Raw genomic sequence first — 17,370 nt, forward strand, 5'->3', positions numbered from 1 at the left:
GGGAATCCCCATCTGGCATTTAGACCCAAGAGTTCTCAACTGCAACCTCCACAACTGAGATATCCCTCCAGAACTTCAGCTGCTGTCCGTGGGAGCTCAGTCATTCTTTTCACACCTCTGCACTTCCTACCAGTCTCTATGTGGCCTCCACTTTTCATCCTTGGTTGTCAGGATTCTCTCCCTCTAGTATTCAGTTTATTTTTCAGGGTGGCTTTTCTGTATTTTAGTTGTATTCTCCAGTTTGGTCCTGGGAGAGTTTCAATGTAGCTTACACTTACTCCACCAACATTTTGGAAATCTCTGGTAGCATTTCTGACTAGCATTAATAACCATCCTAGTTGGACACTTTCAAATTTCTTTTGTAACATCACTGAAATCAGAATTGGGCAGATATGTGTATCATAGGTTCTTATGATCTAGATTATAGGGGTGTCAAACTCAATCAGAGAAGGGGCCAAAATCTAAAATTCAACCTAAATCGCGGGCTGAATGGTTTACTGAACAGTCATAAACTGTCATTGTGATGGAAACGCAGCGGAGTGCAGTGATGACAGCGCGGTGTGGGCCACATTGCAAGGCCTGGCGGGACGGATTTGGCCCGCGGGCCTTGTGTTTGACACATGTGATCTAGAAAGAGCTCAGTCCATTACACACCTGAACAGTTGTTTCTAAACTCAGGGAAAGTATATTTCAATGTTTAATTACAAGTCTAGTGAAAACATCTTCCAATAATAAATGTAAAATAAAAACAAATTTTATATAAAGAATCACTTGCAAAAAAAATTTCAAAAGGATTTACTACAAAGAGAAGGAAATTAAATTTTGTAAATAGTTCTAGTCAAGATGTCAGAGTAGTTAAATGCTAGGCCTCCTTTTCCTAGGACACATCAAAATTACAACTTAAGTAGAGAACAATCAACCAGGAAATTTATCTGAAAACTAGATTAACAGAAGTCCTACAGGTAAGCATATAAAGAAGAAGCCAAGTCAAGACTAATAGAATTGGTGAAGAGTCAAAACAAACTGATCTCACACACACATGTTATGGTTGAGAACATGGAAAGGTATTTCAGCTACAGATGATACCCTTGAGGAATCAAGGATCTCATTCCCATATTGCGTACCCAAACTGGAACCCAAGTGCCAGAATGAGGAGCCCCAAAACATCTGGCTGTGAAAATCAATGATAATTCCATATATCTCTGTGATTGAAAAGTTGCTAGAAACACAATGCCCTCTTAAAGGGCCTGCACATAGACTCACTAGCTCACAGGCACTCATGTTGAGTTCCAGTGAAGAAGGCACAGCAACTGCAAAGGCACCAGAGACAAATGGAGAGAAACTAAGTAATGTGGTGAGCCCTCCTCTCACACATCCTACAGATGGGTGACAAATATAAATATATTTTACCTGGTGAATACTACTAGCCCCATCCCGATGACTCCCTAAACCAACTCGTGCACCATAGGTAGCCAGCAAGTAGCAGCTGTCCCTGAGGTGTCCTGTGCCTTTGGATGAGCAGTACCAGTTCTGGTGGAACTCCACCTAAGTTCACAGCATGGCCTCTACCCTGAATCTCCAGCCTCAGCATAGGCAGCTACCAACCACTGATTGCTTTGTAGCTCCTATCAGATGGCCCTGGGTCAGTCACAGACAGTGGCTAAAATTGGCAAGCACCAAAGCCCTTCCAGTATACCTGGAAGAGGACCCAGAACCAGTACACCTGATGGCACACTACAGACCATAATAGAGCATCACTCTATTAGTTCTGCAAGCTGCACACCCAAAGGATGGTCTCAGTAGTGGCTACCCTCTCACCTGCTGGGTTGAATCTTGCTGTATAGGGTCACCCTCTACACAGTAGCTTGTATGATGTGTTCACGGCCAAAACCTTTTAGCCAGTCTGACTTAAGGCCAATACTATCTACTGACATGCCAACAGCGATAAAGGCTGACCTACAAAAGGACACCTATTATATAAGCCAACTCTGTCAAGACTGGGAGATGTAGCAGATCTATCTAGTACACAGAAATAAAACACAGAGGTCAGCCAAAATGAGGAGACAAGGAAAAATGTCCCAAATAAAAGAATAAGAGAAAACCTGGGGTTAAGGAACTGAATTTGAATGGAGGTAAGTAGTCTACCAGATGCATAGTTCAAAGCAGTGGTTATAAGAATGCTCTGTGAACTAAGGAGAAGAATAGATTAATTCAATGAGAATCTTAAAAAGGGATAAAAACCTAAGAAGGTCATAGAAACCTATTAAAAGAAGAGGTTAAAATAAAGAATGCAACCACTGAAATTGAAATAAACCAGGAAGAAAGCAACAGCAGACTAGAAGAAGAGGATTGAATCAACAATTTAGAAGTTAATGAGGCAAAAAAAAACAAAACAAAACTCAGCAGAAAAACAAAAAAGAGAAAGAATTATTAAAAAGTGAGAGTATTTTAAGCAACCTTTGGGTCAATATCAAGTATAACAATATTTGCATCATAAGGTTATGAAAAGGAGAAGAGAGAGAGGAAGATATTAAAACCTTATTTTGAAGAGAATGATGGAAAATGGATTTTCAAAAAACTCAGGAGCTGGATTTTCAAAAAACTCAGGAGCTGGAGAAACCAAGATGAAGGCATAGGGTAGACACCCAAATTCAGCTTACCACAACAAATTTGAATTTAGAACTGGAAAACAGGGGAGGCATTGCACTGAAGCACTGAATGGCTAGCTGAGAGGAGGCTCTGCCATCTGGGAAGACACGCGCTGGCCCTCAGAAACAGTGAAGGTGCAGAGAACTGTGCACGCAAACAGGCGCTGGCTCACTCCTGGTGTGTGAAGAGGGCGGGCTGGGCCTAGTTCACTGCTGGCTGATTCCAGGCATGCAGAGAGGGTGGGCTGGGCTGAGTTCGCTGCTGGATTACTCCCGATGTGTGAAGAGGGCGGACAGCTAATGCACGGTGGCTTTCTTGTTTTGGGAGGAAAACAGAATTACCCTATTGCTCTGATAGACGGCCCCAGTCAGGGAGAGGCTAGACTGTCAGGTAGCGGGAAGAGATCATTTGGAGGTATGTGAAGCCAGTGGCCATTACTGTGAGACTTGGGGAGGGGCCTACAGGAAAACACAGCTTGTCTGCACCAACCTGAGATTCCACCCCATCCAAGCGAAGCACAGAAGTTCTCCTAGAGGCTGGCTTTTTCTACGGAGGGACTGACCGGAATCCAAAGCTTATCTGTGCCTTTACCAAATAGGTGCGTGCGCCTGCAACCAATCTTGCGAGACTCACGGTGAACAGGACATTCCTAAGGCGAGACTGACAGGGAACCAAAGCTTCTCTGCGCCACCCTGAGACTCTACCCCATCCAAAGGAAGTACAGAAGCCCTCCTAGCTGAGACACTGCTAATCCTCACAGCCAATTGGCTTGGAGATCAACGCTTCCCAGTGATACCAACAATAAGCAAGGCTTAACAACAAGACTGCACACACAGCCCACAAAGGGCTACACCAAGAATGTCCATCACAGGTAACTGGGAAGGCTGTGCTACTGGGCTCTACCAAAACACCTAGCACACAAAACTATTCCATCAAATCAGGGAAAATACTAAAATGCAGAGAAGAGGCAGGACACAAAGGAAGGAGATGGAGGAAAAGAAAAGAATGGACATTAAGTTCAAAACTACAGTTATATGGTTTTTCAAGAATTTCCTAAAAAAGGCCAATAAAATAAATGAGAGCTATGAGGATATAAAAAGGGATCAACTAGAAATAAAAAGGGTTCAACTAGAAATGAAGAAAACATTGTCTGAAATATTGTAAAATATATTACACAGAATCCTAAAAACAGACTGGAAGTTCTCAAGAATCAAGATAAAGATTTAGAACACAAAGAGCCAGAGGACACTCCTCTGCAGAAGCAAGAAGATAAGAGAATCCATAAAGTTGAAGATAGTGTAAGAAACCTCTGGGACAATTTCAAGTGAACCAACACCAGAATTATGGGGGTCCCAGAAAAAGAGAGAGAGCAAGGTACCGAAAGAATACTGGAAGAAATAGTGACAGAAAACTTCCCCCACTTAGGGAAAGAAATAGACTTACAAGTCCAGGAAGCACACAGACTTACAAGTCCAGGATTCCAAACAAAAGGAATCCAAAGAGGACCATACCAAGACACATAATAATTAAAATTCCAAGAGCAAAAGACAAAGAGATAATATTAAAAGTAGCAAGAGAAAAGCAGGTAGTTACCTATAAAGGAGCACCCATATGATTGTCAGCTGATTTCTCAACAGAAACTATGCAGGCCAGACAGGAATGGCAAGAAGTATTCAAGGTGATGAATAGCAAGAACCTACAGCCAAAAATACTTTACCCAGCAAAGCTATCACTCAGAATCAAAGGCCAGATAAAGAGTTTCACAAATAAAAAAAGCTAAAGGAGTTAATCACCCCTAAACCAGAATTATATGAATTGCTGAAGGGAGTTATTTAGGAAGAGGAAGAAGATAAAGATAAAAATTATGAACAACAAATACGTAACTATCAAGTGAAACTAAAAAAACAGGGGAATTAAAAAATCTGATAAACAATATTAACTGATGAATATAATAGAATCAGAGGTATGGAAGGGGAATGGTCTGACAATTCTTGGGGAAAAGGGGAAATGGGGATGTGGGAGGAGACTGAACAAAAACTGTGCATCCCCTGGGGGATGGGGAAAGGGCAGAAGGTGGGGTGGGAACCTGGTGGAGAGGAGCAATTGGGGAACCGGGGGGAGAGAAACATATTTGTAATAATCTGAACAATAAAGATTAAAAAAAAGAAAAGAAAATGTCTCTAACCTGCAAAGAAAACACAAACAAAATTAAGAAACACACAGAGTCACAAAGATGAACCCAAGAACATTCACACCGAGATATATAATTAAAATGCCAAAAGTGAAAGACAAAGAGGGAATCTTAAAAGGCAGCAAGAGAAATCAATTAATTACCTACAAGGGAGCACCCACAAGACTTGTCAGCTGATTTCTCTGCAGAAAGTTTGCAGACCAGAACAGATTGGCACACAATATTTAATGTGATAAAAACAAGGACCTATAACCAAGAATACTCTACCCAGAAAAGCTATTGTATAATTTAAAATTGAAGGAGAGATGAAGAACTTCTAAGAAAAACAAAGTTAAAGGAGTTCATCACTAGCAAATGAGTATTAAAGCAAATAAAAGAGCAACTTCTTTAAGAAAAAAAAAGGAAAATTATAAAATATGAATAAAATAGCAATAACTACATACCTATAAATAATTACTTTAAATGCAAATGGGATAAATGTTTCAATAAAATATACTGTGGCAGGATTAATAGGAAAAGAAGACCCGCACATATGTGGTATAGAATAGGCCCACTTCAGATAAAAAGACACACACAGAGATTGACAGAAAAGGGATGGAAAATTATATTTCATAAAAATGAAAAAGGCACAAAAGCTCAAGAAACAGTACTTATATCAGACTTATATCAGGCATAATAGACTTTATAAAAAGCTATAATAAGACACAAGAAAGACCAAGCAATTCCACTTCTGGGTATTTACAATTGGAAGCAACCTAAGTGTCCACTGACAGATGAATAAAGAACAGATAGTATATATGCACAGTGGAATATGAATCAATTATAAAAAATAATGAAATCTTGCCATCTGCAACAATATGGAAGGATCTAGAGAGTATTATACTAAGTACTGGTAAAATAAATCAGACAGAAATGGACAAATACCATATTATTTATTTTTATGTACAATAGAATCTATAGAATAAAATAAAATAATTAACTGTACAAAATAGAAACAAACTTATACATGCGGAGCACATTTTGATGGTTGTAATATGGGAGGGAGATTAAGGAATAGTCCTGGATGACGTCACAAATGAATTTTACTAAAAAGTCAAAGAAGCATTAATATCTATCTTTATTTATTTATTTATTTATTTTTTAATATATTTTATTGATTTTACACAGAGAGGAATTGAGAGGGACAGATAGTTAGAAACGTCGATGAGAGAGAAACATCGACCAGCTGCCTCTTGCACACCCCCTACTGGGGATGTGCCCGCAACCAAGGTACATGACCTTGACCGGAATCGAACCCGGGACCCTTTAGTCTGCAGGCCGACGCTCTATCCACTGAGCCAAACCAGTCTTGGCTTAATACCTATCTTTAAATGATGCCAAGGAATTTAAGAAGAGGGAAGTCTTCAAAACTAATTTTATAAAACTAGCATTACCCTGACTCCAAAACCAAGGACAGTATAAAAATAACTATAGGCCAATATTTCAGATGAACATACATGCAAAAATTATAAATAAATATTGGTAAACCAAATTCAGTAACACATAAAAAAGGATAATACAGCATGACCAAGTGGGATTTATTCCTGGGATGCAAGATTGGTTCAATATCTGCAAATTAATTAAAGTGATGCGCCACATAAACAAAATAAAATAAACAAGTTGTCTGATGATATAATTGATGCTGTAAAAGCACTTGTCAATATCAGCACCCATTTATAATAAACACTCTCAGCAAGATGGAACTAGAGGAAACACCTCACCATAGTAAATGCCATATGTGCAAACCTACAGCTAAAATCATATGCAATGGACAAAAACTAAAAGCATTTCACTTAGGATCAGGAATAAGATAAGAATGTACACTTTTACACTCATATTCAACATAGTATTATCAGTGCTAGCCACATCAATAAAAAAAGAATAATAATAAAAGATATCTGTACTAGAAAGGAAGAAATAAAACTGTCATTATTTGCAGATATCATTACATATATATATATATATATATATATATATATATATATATATATATATATATAACCCTAAAGATTCTGTTGGACATCCTTCTCACAATCTGGGACCACTGATTCCTAACCATCACCTGCCAGCCTGATAACCCCCTAACTCCTCCCCCCTGCTGGCATTATCTTGCCTTTACTGCTCCCCCTGTCAGCCTGATTACCCCTAACTGCCTCTGGCTTGGCCCCTGCCAACCTTGCTTTGTCTGGAAGGACATCTGGAATATGTCTGGTCTAATTAGCATATTACCTTTTTATTAATATAGATATCCAAGCAATGAATACAAACTCAATGTCTATCAACAAATAACTGGATAAAGATAATATGCAATATAAATATAATTGAATATTACTAGGATATAAAAAATAATGAAATCTTATTATTTATGGCAACATGGCTGGACCTAGAGAATATTATGCTAAATGAAATAAGTCAGAGAAAAATAATGTATGATTTTACTTATATCTGAAACTATAAAACAAAATAAATGCACAAACAAGGCAGAAACAGACTCATAGTCACCGAGATCAAACGGAAGGCTTCCAGGTTGGAGAAGGCTGTCAGATTGGGGCTTGGTGAGAAGGATAGAGATTAAGAATTATAAACTAGCAGTTACAAAATAATCATAGCTTAGAAAGTCTAGTAAAAAGTATTGCAATAATTATCTATGGTGCCAGGTAGGTACTATACTTACTGAGGATCACTTCATAAGTTATATAAATGTTTAAATGCTATGCTGTATACCAGAAACTAATGTAATATTGAATTTCACCTGTATTTGCAAACAATAGAAAAATTAAGAGAAAACCTGGTAAGTAGAGTGTTCAGAAATATAGGAAGGAATGAAGAACAAGTAGATTACTGACTGCATTGGTCAAACAAAAATAGCAATGTGTACCTCAAATACTAATTAATATTGATAAAAAGAAATAATAGAGTAAGAAATAAACATGAAATGTATCTTTGAGTTTAGTCACTTTATTGGCTCATTCAACTGCCATTGGAAACTAAAATGTACACTTTTAAGACCTAACTGAAACTAGATTTCTGGATGCACATTATTCTCCAAAAATCAAAGTATTTAATTTATGAATCTGAGCGGTACAGTGAGACCAGAGTCACTGTCCTGCTTTCTCAACTGTTTCTACTGCCCCAGGAAGTCATGGCACATGACGTGTCCTCTGCCACCAGTTTCATAGGCCTCTTTCTTCTCCTCTCGGAAACTGACATGTAGTGTCAGGTCACAGTGGACTCTGGTCTTCAGGCTGGCATTAATGATGTCCTCATTGGTGACAGTTCCCTGTTAATCAACTCAAACATGTGGGGGAGTCACTTTGAAAGACTCAAAAGAGTCCACACCAGAAGAGCTGCCATAATTCTGGAAACAAATTTTTTCCTGTGTTAAATTCATTCCTCCTTAAAATGTCCCTGGTTATTGTTTCTGCAATGTACTGTGATTGAGAGGAAAAAAAAAAAAAAAAAAAACAAGATAGAATCACAGGAAAAGTTGAAGAAGTAGAAAATAAAAAGGCAAAAGCAAATTCAACCTTAATAAGTAACCCTAAAATGTAAAGGGACTTACTTTTGCCAACTTATGAAACTGATGGTCAGACTGGATAAATAGAAAAATTGAATTCTATGCTTTTCATAAGATCATACATGAGACTTAGAAAAAGAAATATTAACAGAAAATATATGGAAAAAATAGGCAAGGTAAATACTAACTAAAGTGAAACTTGAATGGCTCTATTAATAACAAAGTAGATTTTATCACAAAGATAAATTAAAGTTTAAAAATAATGCCAGTAATTTAAAAAAATCATTAAAATCACTGGAAAGTTTTAAAATCCCCTGCATTTAATAAATACCTTCATAAAATATAAAAATGACAATTCATAGAACTTCCAGTAAGATAAAAGAAAATCCACAATTATAGTAAGATATTTCAATCCCTTTTCAATTGATAAATTAGTAAAGAGATTAAGGATTTGAGCAATGCCATAACTGGGGTTTTCAAATTCTCAATGTCTTTAGGTGAAAATTAAATAAATTTAAGTAAAAAATTAAGTAAGCCTTTTGAATTAATAGATTAATTCTAAATTAGGTTAACAATCTCTTAGTGTTTTTTGTTAATTTATCCTATTTAAGATTCTGTAATACTAGTACAGAGGCAAATGCCAATTCCCAACCCTCCACACACATATCAGAGCTTCTCCAGTTCCAGAAATCTTGGTTCTAGATTTGAATCACATACTATCCTGGTGAAAATCATTGGCTTACTCGTGTGTTTTAACAAAGCCCAGTGGACCGGAGTACAGACCTGTGACTTTGCCCAAGGTGAGTGACCGCACAGCCCTGAACTCCACTTCCGGGGAGAAGTTATAGTTGAGTCGGAGCTGCTCATCCACCTGCAGGGAAAGAAACAAGGTGCATCAACATCGTCTGCCCCCAAAGGGCATGCAGCTCTAACTTTGCATTATGCTGCATCATAATGACCCACTTTCTTTCTCCCCACACTCTCCAATAAACTATTGGTTCTTTGAGATTATGGATATCTTATCAATATGTGTCTTCTAAAGGTTCTGCTAAAAAAAAGGCTAAGTGATTCCCAGCACAGGCTTGCTGAGTGGTTAAATAAGCCCATAGATTCAGATTGCCCTGAAGATGCTCTCTTCCTATGCTACTTCAGAGTTCTCACCTGCCTCCTCTGTTCTCTGGGACTGCTCCTCACAGCAGGGGCAGGGGTCCTCCTCCATAATACAGGTGGGGAGGAGGCTAAGGTGAATGGGGATTTTCTGCTGAGTGGAAAGCAGCAGCAGAATTTGGAGAAATAAAGCTTCAGCTGAGATTCTCCTGCTTCTGCCCTCAACTCCTCCACAGGTTCCCTAGACATTGACGGGCCCATCCTCAAATGTCCTACATGGGAAAGACAATTATTCAAGTACATGAGTCATTCCCATCCTTCTCTTCTGCTTTGTAAGGACTTACCAGATGGCTAAGGAAAGAGAGAGGGAGGCAAATGGCAATTAAAGGGGTTTTAGAAAAATGAGGTTTAGAGAGGAAGGTTGAGTGACTCAAAATACATGAGGCTAGTGATGGAGTATTGGACATGGGCTGAGGCAGGACATGGGCTGAGGGCACCTGAAAACTATACCAATTCAGATGCTGTAACCCACATGTGTCAAACACAAGGCCCGCGGGCCAAATCCGTCCCGCCAGGCCTTGCAATGTGGCCCGCACCGCACTGTCATCATTGCATTCTGCTGCCTTTCCATCACAATGACAGTTTATGACTGTTCAGTAAACCATTCGGCCCGCGATTTAGGCTGGATTTTAGATTTTGGCCCCTTCTCTGATTGAGTTCGACACCCCTACTGTAACCAATGTGAAAAATGTAGGAAATGCATGCGGTAAAAGCAGTAAAAAGGGGAGTACCACAAACATTCATTCTGAGGAATTCTATATGTACGAGATGGCCCAGGGCATCATTTAAATATTGAGTGGAAAGTGCATTTTTGTGTTAGACTTTTTTCATTGTTACTTTCTACTTCACTTTTTATTCTTAATTACAATTGGAGGCTCAGGTCTGTCACCTGGCTGAGCAGCTTGACTGAACTCAGAATCTGGAGGTCACTAACTGAGATGAGAAAGGGAGGAAAATGCCAAGGTGCAAGGCCTCAGGCTTGGTTCCTTAGCTCTGCTCTTTCATGTGATATTTATGAGGACTGACTGCACTTAGTTCTACCTGCACCCACTCCCCCCCCCCTTTTCTAAAGGTAACTATGCTGAGGCTCAGAGAGGTGAGTCCAAGACTCGTAGCTAGACCAAGACACATAGCATCAGTAAAGAGCATGGATTCACACCCAGGTCTGTTTAACTCTGGGGATACCTCTTTTGACCTGCAGATCTTCATCTTTCCAAAGAAGCAATTAGATACTTGGTTTCAAGAATGCCTGGCACCTCCTCCTCTACTGCTTGTTGTTTTTCTGGCATTTTGGGCACTGGCTTAATCTGTTTACTGTCATAAGTGCATTTTAGATTAAAGTTCAACTTCCCTACCCAGCCATTTCTGCAAGCACTTGTCATAAAACACACTAATCCTATTACAATCCTCAAAACATCACTAGCAATTCTTGCTTCTGGCTGCAGACCCAGCCCTCAAGGTCTCCTTCCTATCATCAGAAACAGAAGAGAGGAGTAGGAATAACTCCAGGCCTGGGGAATGGGGGATCTGCTATCAGGTACTAGATGCATCTGTCTTGCTTGCTTCTCTCTCTAACAGGTTCTGAGTGCTGCCAGAGACCCTCAGACCACAGGCCAAGTGGAGGTGATGGATGGGGGACAGGGGTGGTGGTAGAGGGAAATGGAGGAGTAGAATAGTCTCCCCTTTTCTGATTTTACTGAGCAGTTTGTTCTAAATGGGCAGGAAGAAGAAGGGATAGAGAGTGAAGGGGAGAGTGTCAGGGAGGCCAGCATGTTATGTTACTGGTTAAAAAAGTGGATTTGAAGTTAAAAAAGAAAAATGTCTCTGCCTCTAGTTCTCTCTGCTCCCTTCAATGCTTTGGAAATTGTAAGTCATTAACCACTATGTGCTTATCACTGCCTATTAATTGATTGGTGGGCATTTTTCAAAGGGAGAAGAAAAGGAAATACCTTTTGTAATTCTCTCACTTCCCAGTTTGTGTCTTTCATTTGTGGAAGTTAGGAATTCTAAAGAAGGAGGAAGAGAGAAACCAAGATGGTGGCATAGGTAAACACCTATACTGCTGCCTTGCACAACAATTTCAAAACTACAATTAAAAGACAGAATGAACAGGAAAGCTGGCTGAGTGGGAATTCTATAACTACAAGGAAAGAGGAAAGCACACTGAGAATCGAAGGAACTGCAAAGGACTGAGGTATGAAGACACAGGCACAAAGAGTAAGGGCAGCTGAATGCCTGGCTGGCATTCTCTGGTGGGAGAGGGAAGGAATCCCCCAACTGCACTGAACCCCAGTTCTGACTGCACTGAACTCCAGTTCCTGGCAAAACACCGTGGACCAGGCTCATTTGGAGGGGATTCTAGACTGTCAGGTAGAGCGAAAGGCACACGGTGACTCAGAGATTTGGGAAAACCATGGCGGGCAGGGTCTGGAGGTGCACACATGTGTGCACACAGAGAAGCCAGACTGCTGAGATTGCCACTAGCTTTCCCTAGTGGAAGGGAATCGGAAGCTCCTGACTGCACTGAACCCCAGGTCCAACTGCACTGAACCCAAGTTCCAGGCAAGCCTGGGGAAATCTGGACTGTCAGGCAGAAACTCAGAGGAGCCACAGAAGGCAGAGGTCTGGAGACACGTGTGCGCATGGGCAGGGCTGACAGGAAACCAAGACTGTTTGCTCAGCCCTATGACTCCACCCCCTCCAAGCTGAGCACAGGGGCTTTTGCAATTTTGCAAATCTGGTCCTATAAGACTATCTCCAGACACAGCTGATACACATAGGCAATTGGCCTAGAGATCAATTCCTCTCAGTGATACCAACAACAATCAAGACTTAACTACAACAAGGCTGTACACATAGACCACAAAGGAGTGCACCAAGAGTGTCCATCTCAGGTGATTGGGGAGGTTGACCCACTGGGCCATATAAGAAACTTAGCACACACAAGCTACCCTACCAACTCAGGGAAGCAGCAAAAATGCAGAGACAAAGTAACAGATCACAAACGAAAGAAATGGAGGAAAATAAACAGCTGGATATAGAATTCAAAACCATGGTTATAAAGTTTCTCAAGAGTTTCCTAGAAAAGACCGATAGAGTTAGCCAGATGGTCAAGGATATCAAAAAGGACCAACTGGAAATTAAATATACAATGACTGAAATAAAAAAAAATATTATACAGAGACCCACAGCAGACTAGAGAAATTTAAGAATAAAGTCAAAGATTTGAAATACAAAGAAACAAAAAACACTCAACTGGAAAAGCAAAAAGCAAAAAAAAAAAAAAAAAAAAGAATCCAAAAAGTTATAGTGTAAGAAGCCTCTGGGACAACTTCAAAGGTACCAACATCAGAGTTATGGGGGTGCCAGAAGAAGAGAGATGGCAAGATATTGAAAACCTGTTTGAAGAAATAATGACTGATAACTTCCTCCACCTGATGAAAGAAATGGACTTACAAGTCCAGGAAGTGCACAGAACCCCAAACAAAAGAAATCCAAAAAGGATCAAGACACATCATAATTAAAATTCCAAGAGCAAAATACAAAGAGAGAATATTAAAAGAAGCAAGAGAAAACAGATAATTACCTACAAGGGAGCTCCCATACAATTGTCACCTGATTTCTCAACACACACTATGCAGGCCAGATGGGAGTGGCAAGAAATATTCAAAGGAATGAATAACAAGAACTTACAACCAAGATTACTCTACCCAGCAAAGTTATTCAGAATGGAAGGTCAAATAAAGAGTTTCACAGATAAGAAAAAGCTAAAGGAGTTCATCACCACCAAACCCATATTATATGAAATGCTGAAAGATACTCTTTGAGAAGAGGAAGAATAAAAAAGTAAAGATAAAAATTATGAAAAACAAACACATATCAATCAATAAGTGAACCCAAAAATCAAATGAATTAAAAATCCTAGGAACAAAATAAACTGGTAAATATAATAGAATCAGGGGCATAGAAAGGGAGTGGATTGATAATTCTCAGGAGGGAAGAGGAATGGGGAGTGCAGAAAGAGACTGGACAAAAATTGTACACCTATGGATGAGGACAGTGGGGAGGAGGTAAGGATAGAGAGTGGAGTGGGAACTGGGTGGAGGGGAACTATGGGGAAAAACTGAGAAACTATTATAATAATCTGAACAATAAATATTTATTAAATTAGAAAAAGGAGGAGGAAAAAGGCATCTTATATACAAATGTGCACCAGAATGCATCCCAGATGTCCCCTCAGTACCTCAGTCAAAACACATTCAAACAAGAACTCATAATTCTATTGCTTTCCTCCTTCAGTCTGGCCTAAAACCAAAGTTTCTCCTATAATTTTTCTTCTTATTTCAAGAGTAAATGCTAAAGTAAGAATATTAATTTACAGTTACACAGGGGTTATTATTTCTATTACATATTTGACAGTTAATCCTGAACTTCCACCCAATCAGTAAAACCAGCAGTCAACCTAGATCCTCTCTTAGCCCATATCCACACACCCCTGACCTTAAAAGGACAGGGAGCTTTCAAGAACTCTGGAAATAAAAGGATATCAGCGTGTGAAGCATGGAGCTTCAGAGGTTCAGAGGGATGGTGATAGATGAGAAGGTTGCAAGGGTGCTGGCTCATGGAGATCCTCTAAGGTCACTTCAAGATGGCTTTGGACAGAAGAGTACCACAATCTGACTATTCTCTTAACAGAATCACTCTGGCTACAGTGTTGAGGATAGGCTTCAGAGAAACAAACAGCAGGGGCCCTTCAATTAAAAGGCAACTGTAAGCCGTAATAACCAAGGAATAGATGGGAATGGCTTGGAGCAGGGTAGAAGCTGTTAATCAGTAGGATGTTGCAGGAATAAGAGAAGAAACCACAATTCTAACATTGAGCAATAGCAAGAGCAGAGTTCCCATAAACTGAGCTATGGGATGTTATGGAAGATGGTGGGTATTTGGAGGAAGATTTTCAGCAACTCAGTTTTATAGGTTATATTCAAGATGTCTGAGAGACAGCCACACAAATATTTCAAGTAGGCAGTTGAATATATAGGTCTGGAAATCAGGGAAAGGACTGATGTTAGAGATGCATTTGGGATTCATTCATAAGCATTTCACATGGTCTTGTAACCAGACAACCAAGGAGTCTGGGCTGCCTCTCACTACTTGAGCCAATTAAGTAGAGATAGGGTTGAGTCATATATGAGCATTTATTCCAATAATGCCAGCAGTGTGGGATAGCAGCAGGCCATCCACAAAACATCTGCTCTGCCCCTCCCCATAAACCAGCTGTTTATATTGAGTAGAATGGCAAAGATTATGAGGAAAAGTAAGAATTACAGGCAAAGGAAAGTAGGCATGTTATAATCATTACAGGTTATAAGTCATGTGGTCTGGGGGGAGGGGCACAGACGGCAGGTGCCTCTGGGTACCCTGGGACCACATTACAGGCAATAGGGTTAGGGGTTGTAAAAAGCAAGTGCCTCCAGTACTAGATCATGTCATACACGAGGTTGTAAATCTTTCCATAATGACAGGCAGTTCTCAGGAAGGAGGATAGACTGCATTCCAATGTGAGCTCCCATGTCCCAGGGCATACAACTCTCAGTCAGGTTAGAATGTGCTTTCTCTAATCAGAACAGAACCATTGTGGTTACCAGAGAAGGATTAGTATTTCTTATAATTGTAGCTGGTCTCCAATATTCTATTTCTACCCCTAACAGACTGGGTGAGTGAAAGGAGCCACAGAATGAGTGCAGGTTAAAAAGAGAAGACTGAAGATGAATCCAGAGAGATTCCAAAAGTTAGAATTTGGAAGTTAAAGGGGACCAACAAGATAAATTAGACACAGGAAGAAACACCAGGTGAAAGTATGACCTGCAAGTCTAATAACAATATGACCTAAGAGCAGACAGCAGATGCTGTGTTAAATGGCGATGAGAGAATAAGTAAGAAAAGATCATTGGATTTTGCAAGATAAGGCCACTGGTGTCTTAAGAAGTATTATTTTGCTGTAACACAGGGAGAAAAATCATTGATTTGGATATAAAAAATACATGCAAAACTCAGAGACTATATATATATATATATATATATATATATATATATATATATATATATATATTATACACACACACACACACTATCTCCAAGGATTTGAGAAATAAACTAACAGAGAAAATATAATCAGATAAGAGGATAAAAGTTCTCATTCCCCACCCTAGAGCACTTCTTTTTATTTATTTATTTATTTATTTTGTTTGTTTTCTTTGCTATTTATATAGTATTTACAAGATTTATGCTTTGGGAAGCCATCCCATAGAGCTGGTAAATGTTGAAAAGAGAAGGAAAGGGCATAATGCTGAAGGAATGTTTCTAAATAGGATATGAGATTTAGCCCACAAGTGGTGGATCAGGCCTTAGCTAGGGCCATATTCAACAGCAAGGCACAGAAAGAGTACATAGACACAGATGCAGGTAGTTGGGTAAATGTGATGGTGAGCATATACTTTCTGAATGCTAATTTTTTTTCACAAGAAAGAAGAAAAATGTAATCTGCTGAGAGTGAATATGGAGTAAACATGTAGTTAAGATTGTTGGTGGTATAGGAGAAATGAGGAGGCTTAAAATGATCACCTAGAGATAAAAAAATGGATGGATTAAAACAAATAAGGGGTGACTGCTGGGAAGATTTAAAGGTTAACTTCAGGTCATGATTCTAGAAAGGATGATGTAGACTCTGCCAATTCTCTATCGTCTCCTGTATGATCTTTATGCAGTATGTGGAGTGCCTGCCACATACTATACTTTATTTTTAATCCTCACTCAAATATATTTTACCATTGATTTTTTTATAGAGTGAAAGAGAGGAAGGGGAAGACAGCGAGAGCGGGAGCGGGAGCGGGAGCGGGAGTGAGACAGAGAGAGACTTATTGCCTCCTGCATGTGCCCTGACCAGGGACTGGGATTGAATCTACAACCGAGATACAGGCCCTTGACCAGAAATTGAACCCACAACCTCACAACCTTTTGGTCCATGGGGCTGACACTCTAAATAGCCAGGGCCACATACTATACTTTTCAGGACAACTTTGCCAGTGCTAACATAGATTCTCTGCCTGAGCGCTTTGCTCTCTTGTCATCTAGCCAATTGCTAATAACCTGCAAGGCACACTTTAGTCCTAACTTCACCCAGGAACTGAGTACTGATGCCCAGTGCCCTCCTCCATGCTCTCATTTCACCTGAGCACACTTCTGTCTGAGCTAGTGCAGTCTCTCATGATTTCTACTTCACTTATATGTCTTCCCGTTCTACTACAATTCAGGGGTTATAGGTAGGCATCAGAATCACCTGCTGACTCTCTTGCAAAAAAGTTTCCAATTAAGTGGACCTGTTGTAGGGCCAAAGAATTTGCATTTCTAACAAGCCCCCTGTGATTCTGATGCTGGATGAAAGGGTGCAGCAACACTCTGAGAACCATTATTCAATCTTCTCAAAGGCTGGGCCCAAATGTAATTCATATCTATCTCCAGAACTTGGTTTCATACTTGGTTTGGGATAGAAGCTCAGAAAAGTGTTTTTGTGCATCCAAGGCATAAAAAGAGGAAAATAAGTTACCTGAATGGTAAGCTCTCTTCCCTCTCGGTTAATCTTCAAGTGGTGCATCCTTCTATTAGCAAAGTTCTCTACCTCAATGGTGAACACATGGCTTTCTTTCTTGCTCAGATGATAGTGAACTTGTAAGCTTCCTTGAAAAATAAATGTTAGAAATTAGAATTAAAAGTAAGACCCATAAAATTTAAAAGTATAATTATATTG

The 17,370-nt window shown here is 39.6% G+C and overlaps 1 protein-coding gene across 1 annotated transcript in view; it reads right to left on the minus strand.

Moving 5' to 3' along the window:
- The window catches only part of CNTNAP5 (contactin associated protein family member 5), a 777,625-nt gene that overhangs the window by 46,055 nt on the left and 714,200 nt on the right, over window positions 1-17,370 (minus strand). Inside the window, exons 20-21 of the mRNA XM_036421736.2 lie at window positions 17,170-17,300; window positions 9,180-9,267 (exon numbers count right to left, since the gene is read on the minus strand). Coding sequence (XP_036277629.1) covers window positions 9,180-9,267; window positions 17,170-17,300 — 219 coding nt within the window. The remainder of the gene's footprint in view (window positions 1-9,179; window positions 9,268-17,169; window positions 17,301-17,370) is intronic.

Source organism: Pipistrellus kuhlii, unplaced genomic scaffold (assembly GCF_014108245.1).
Source record: "Pipistrellus kuhlii isolate mPipKuh1 unplaced genomic scaffold, mPipKuh1.p scaffold_m20_p_7, whole genome shotgun sequence".
NCBI classification, from domain to species: domain Eukaryota; kingdom Metazoa; phylum Chordata; class Mammalia; order Chiroptera; family Vespertilionidae; genus Pipistrellus; species Pipistrellus kuhlii.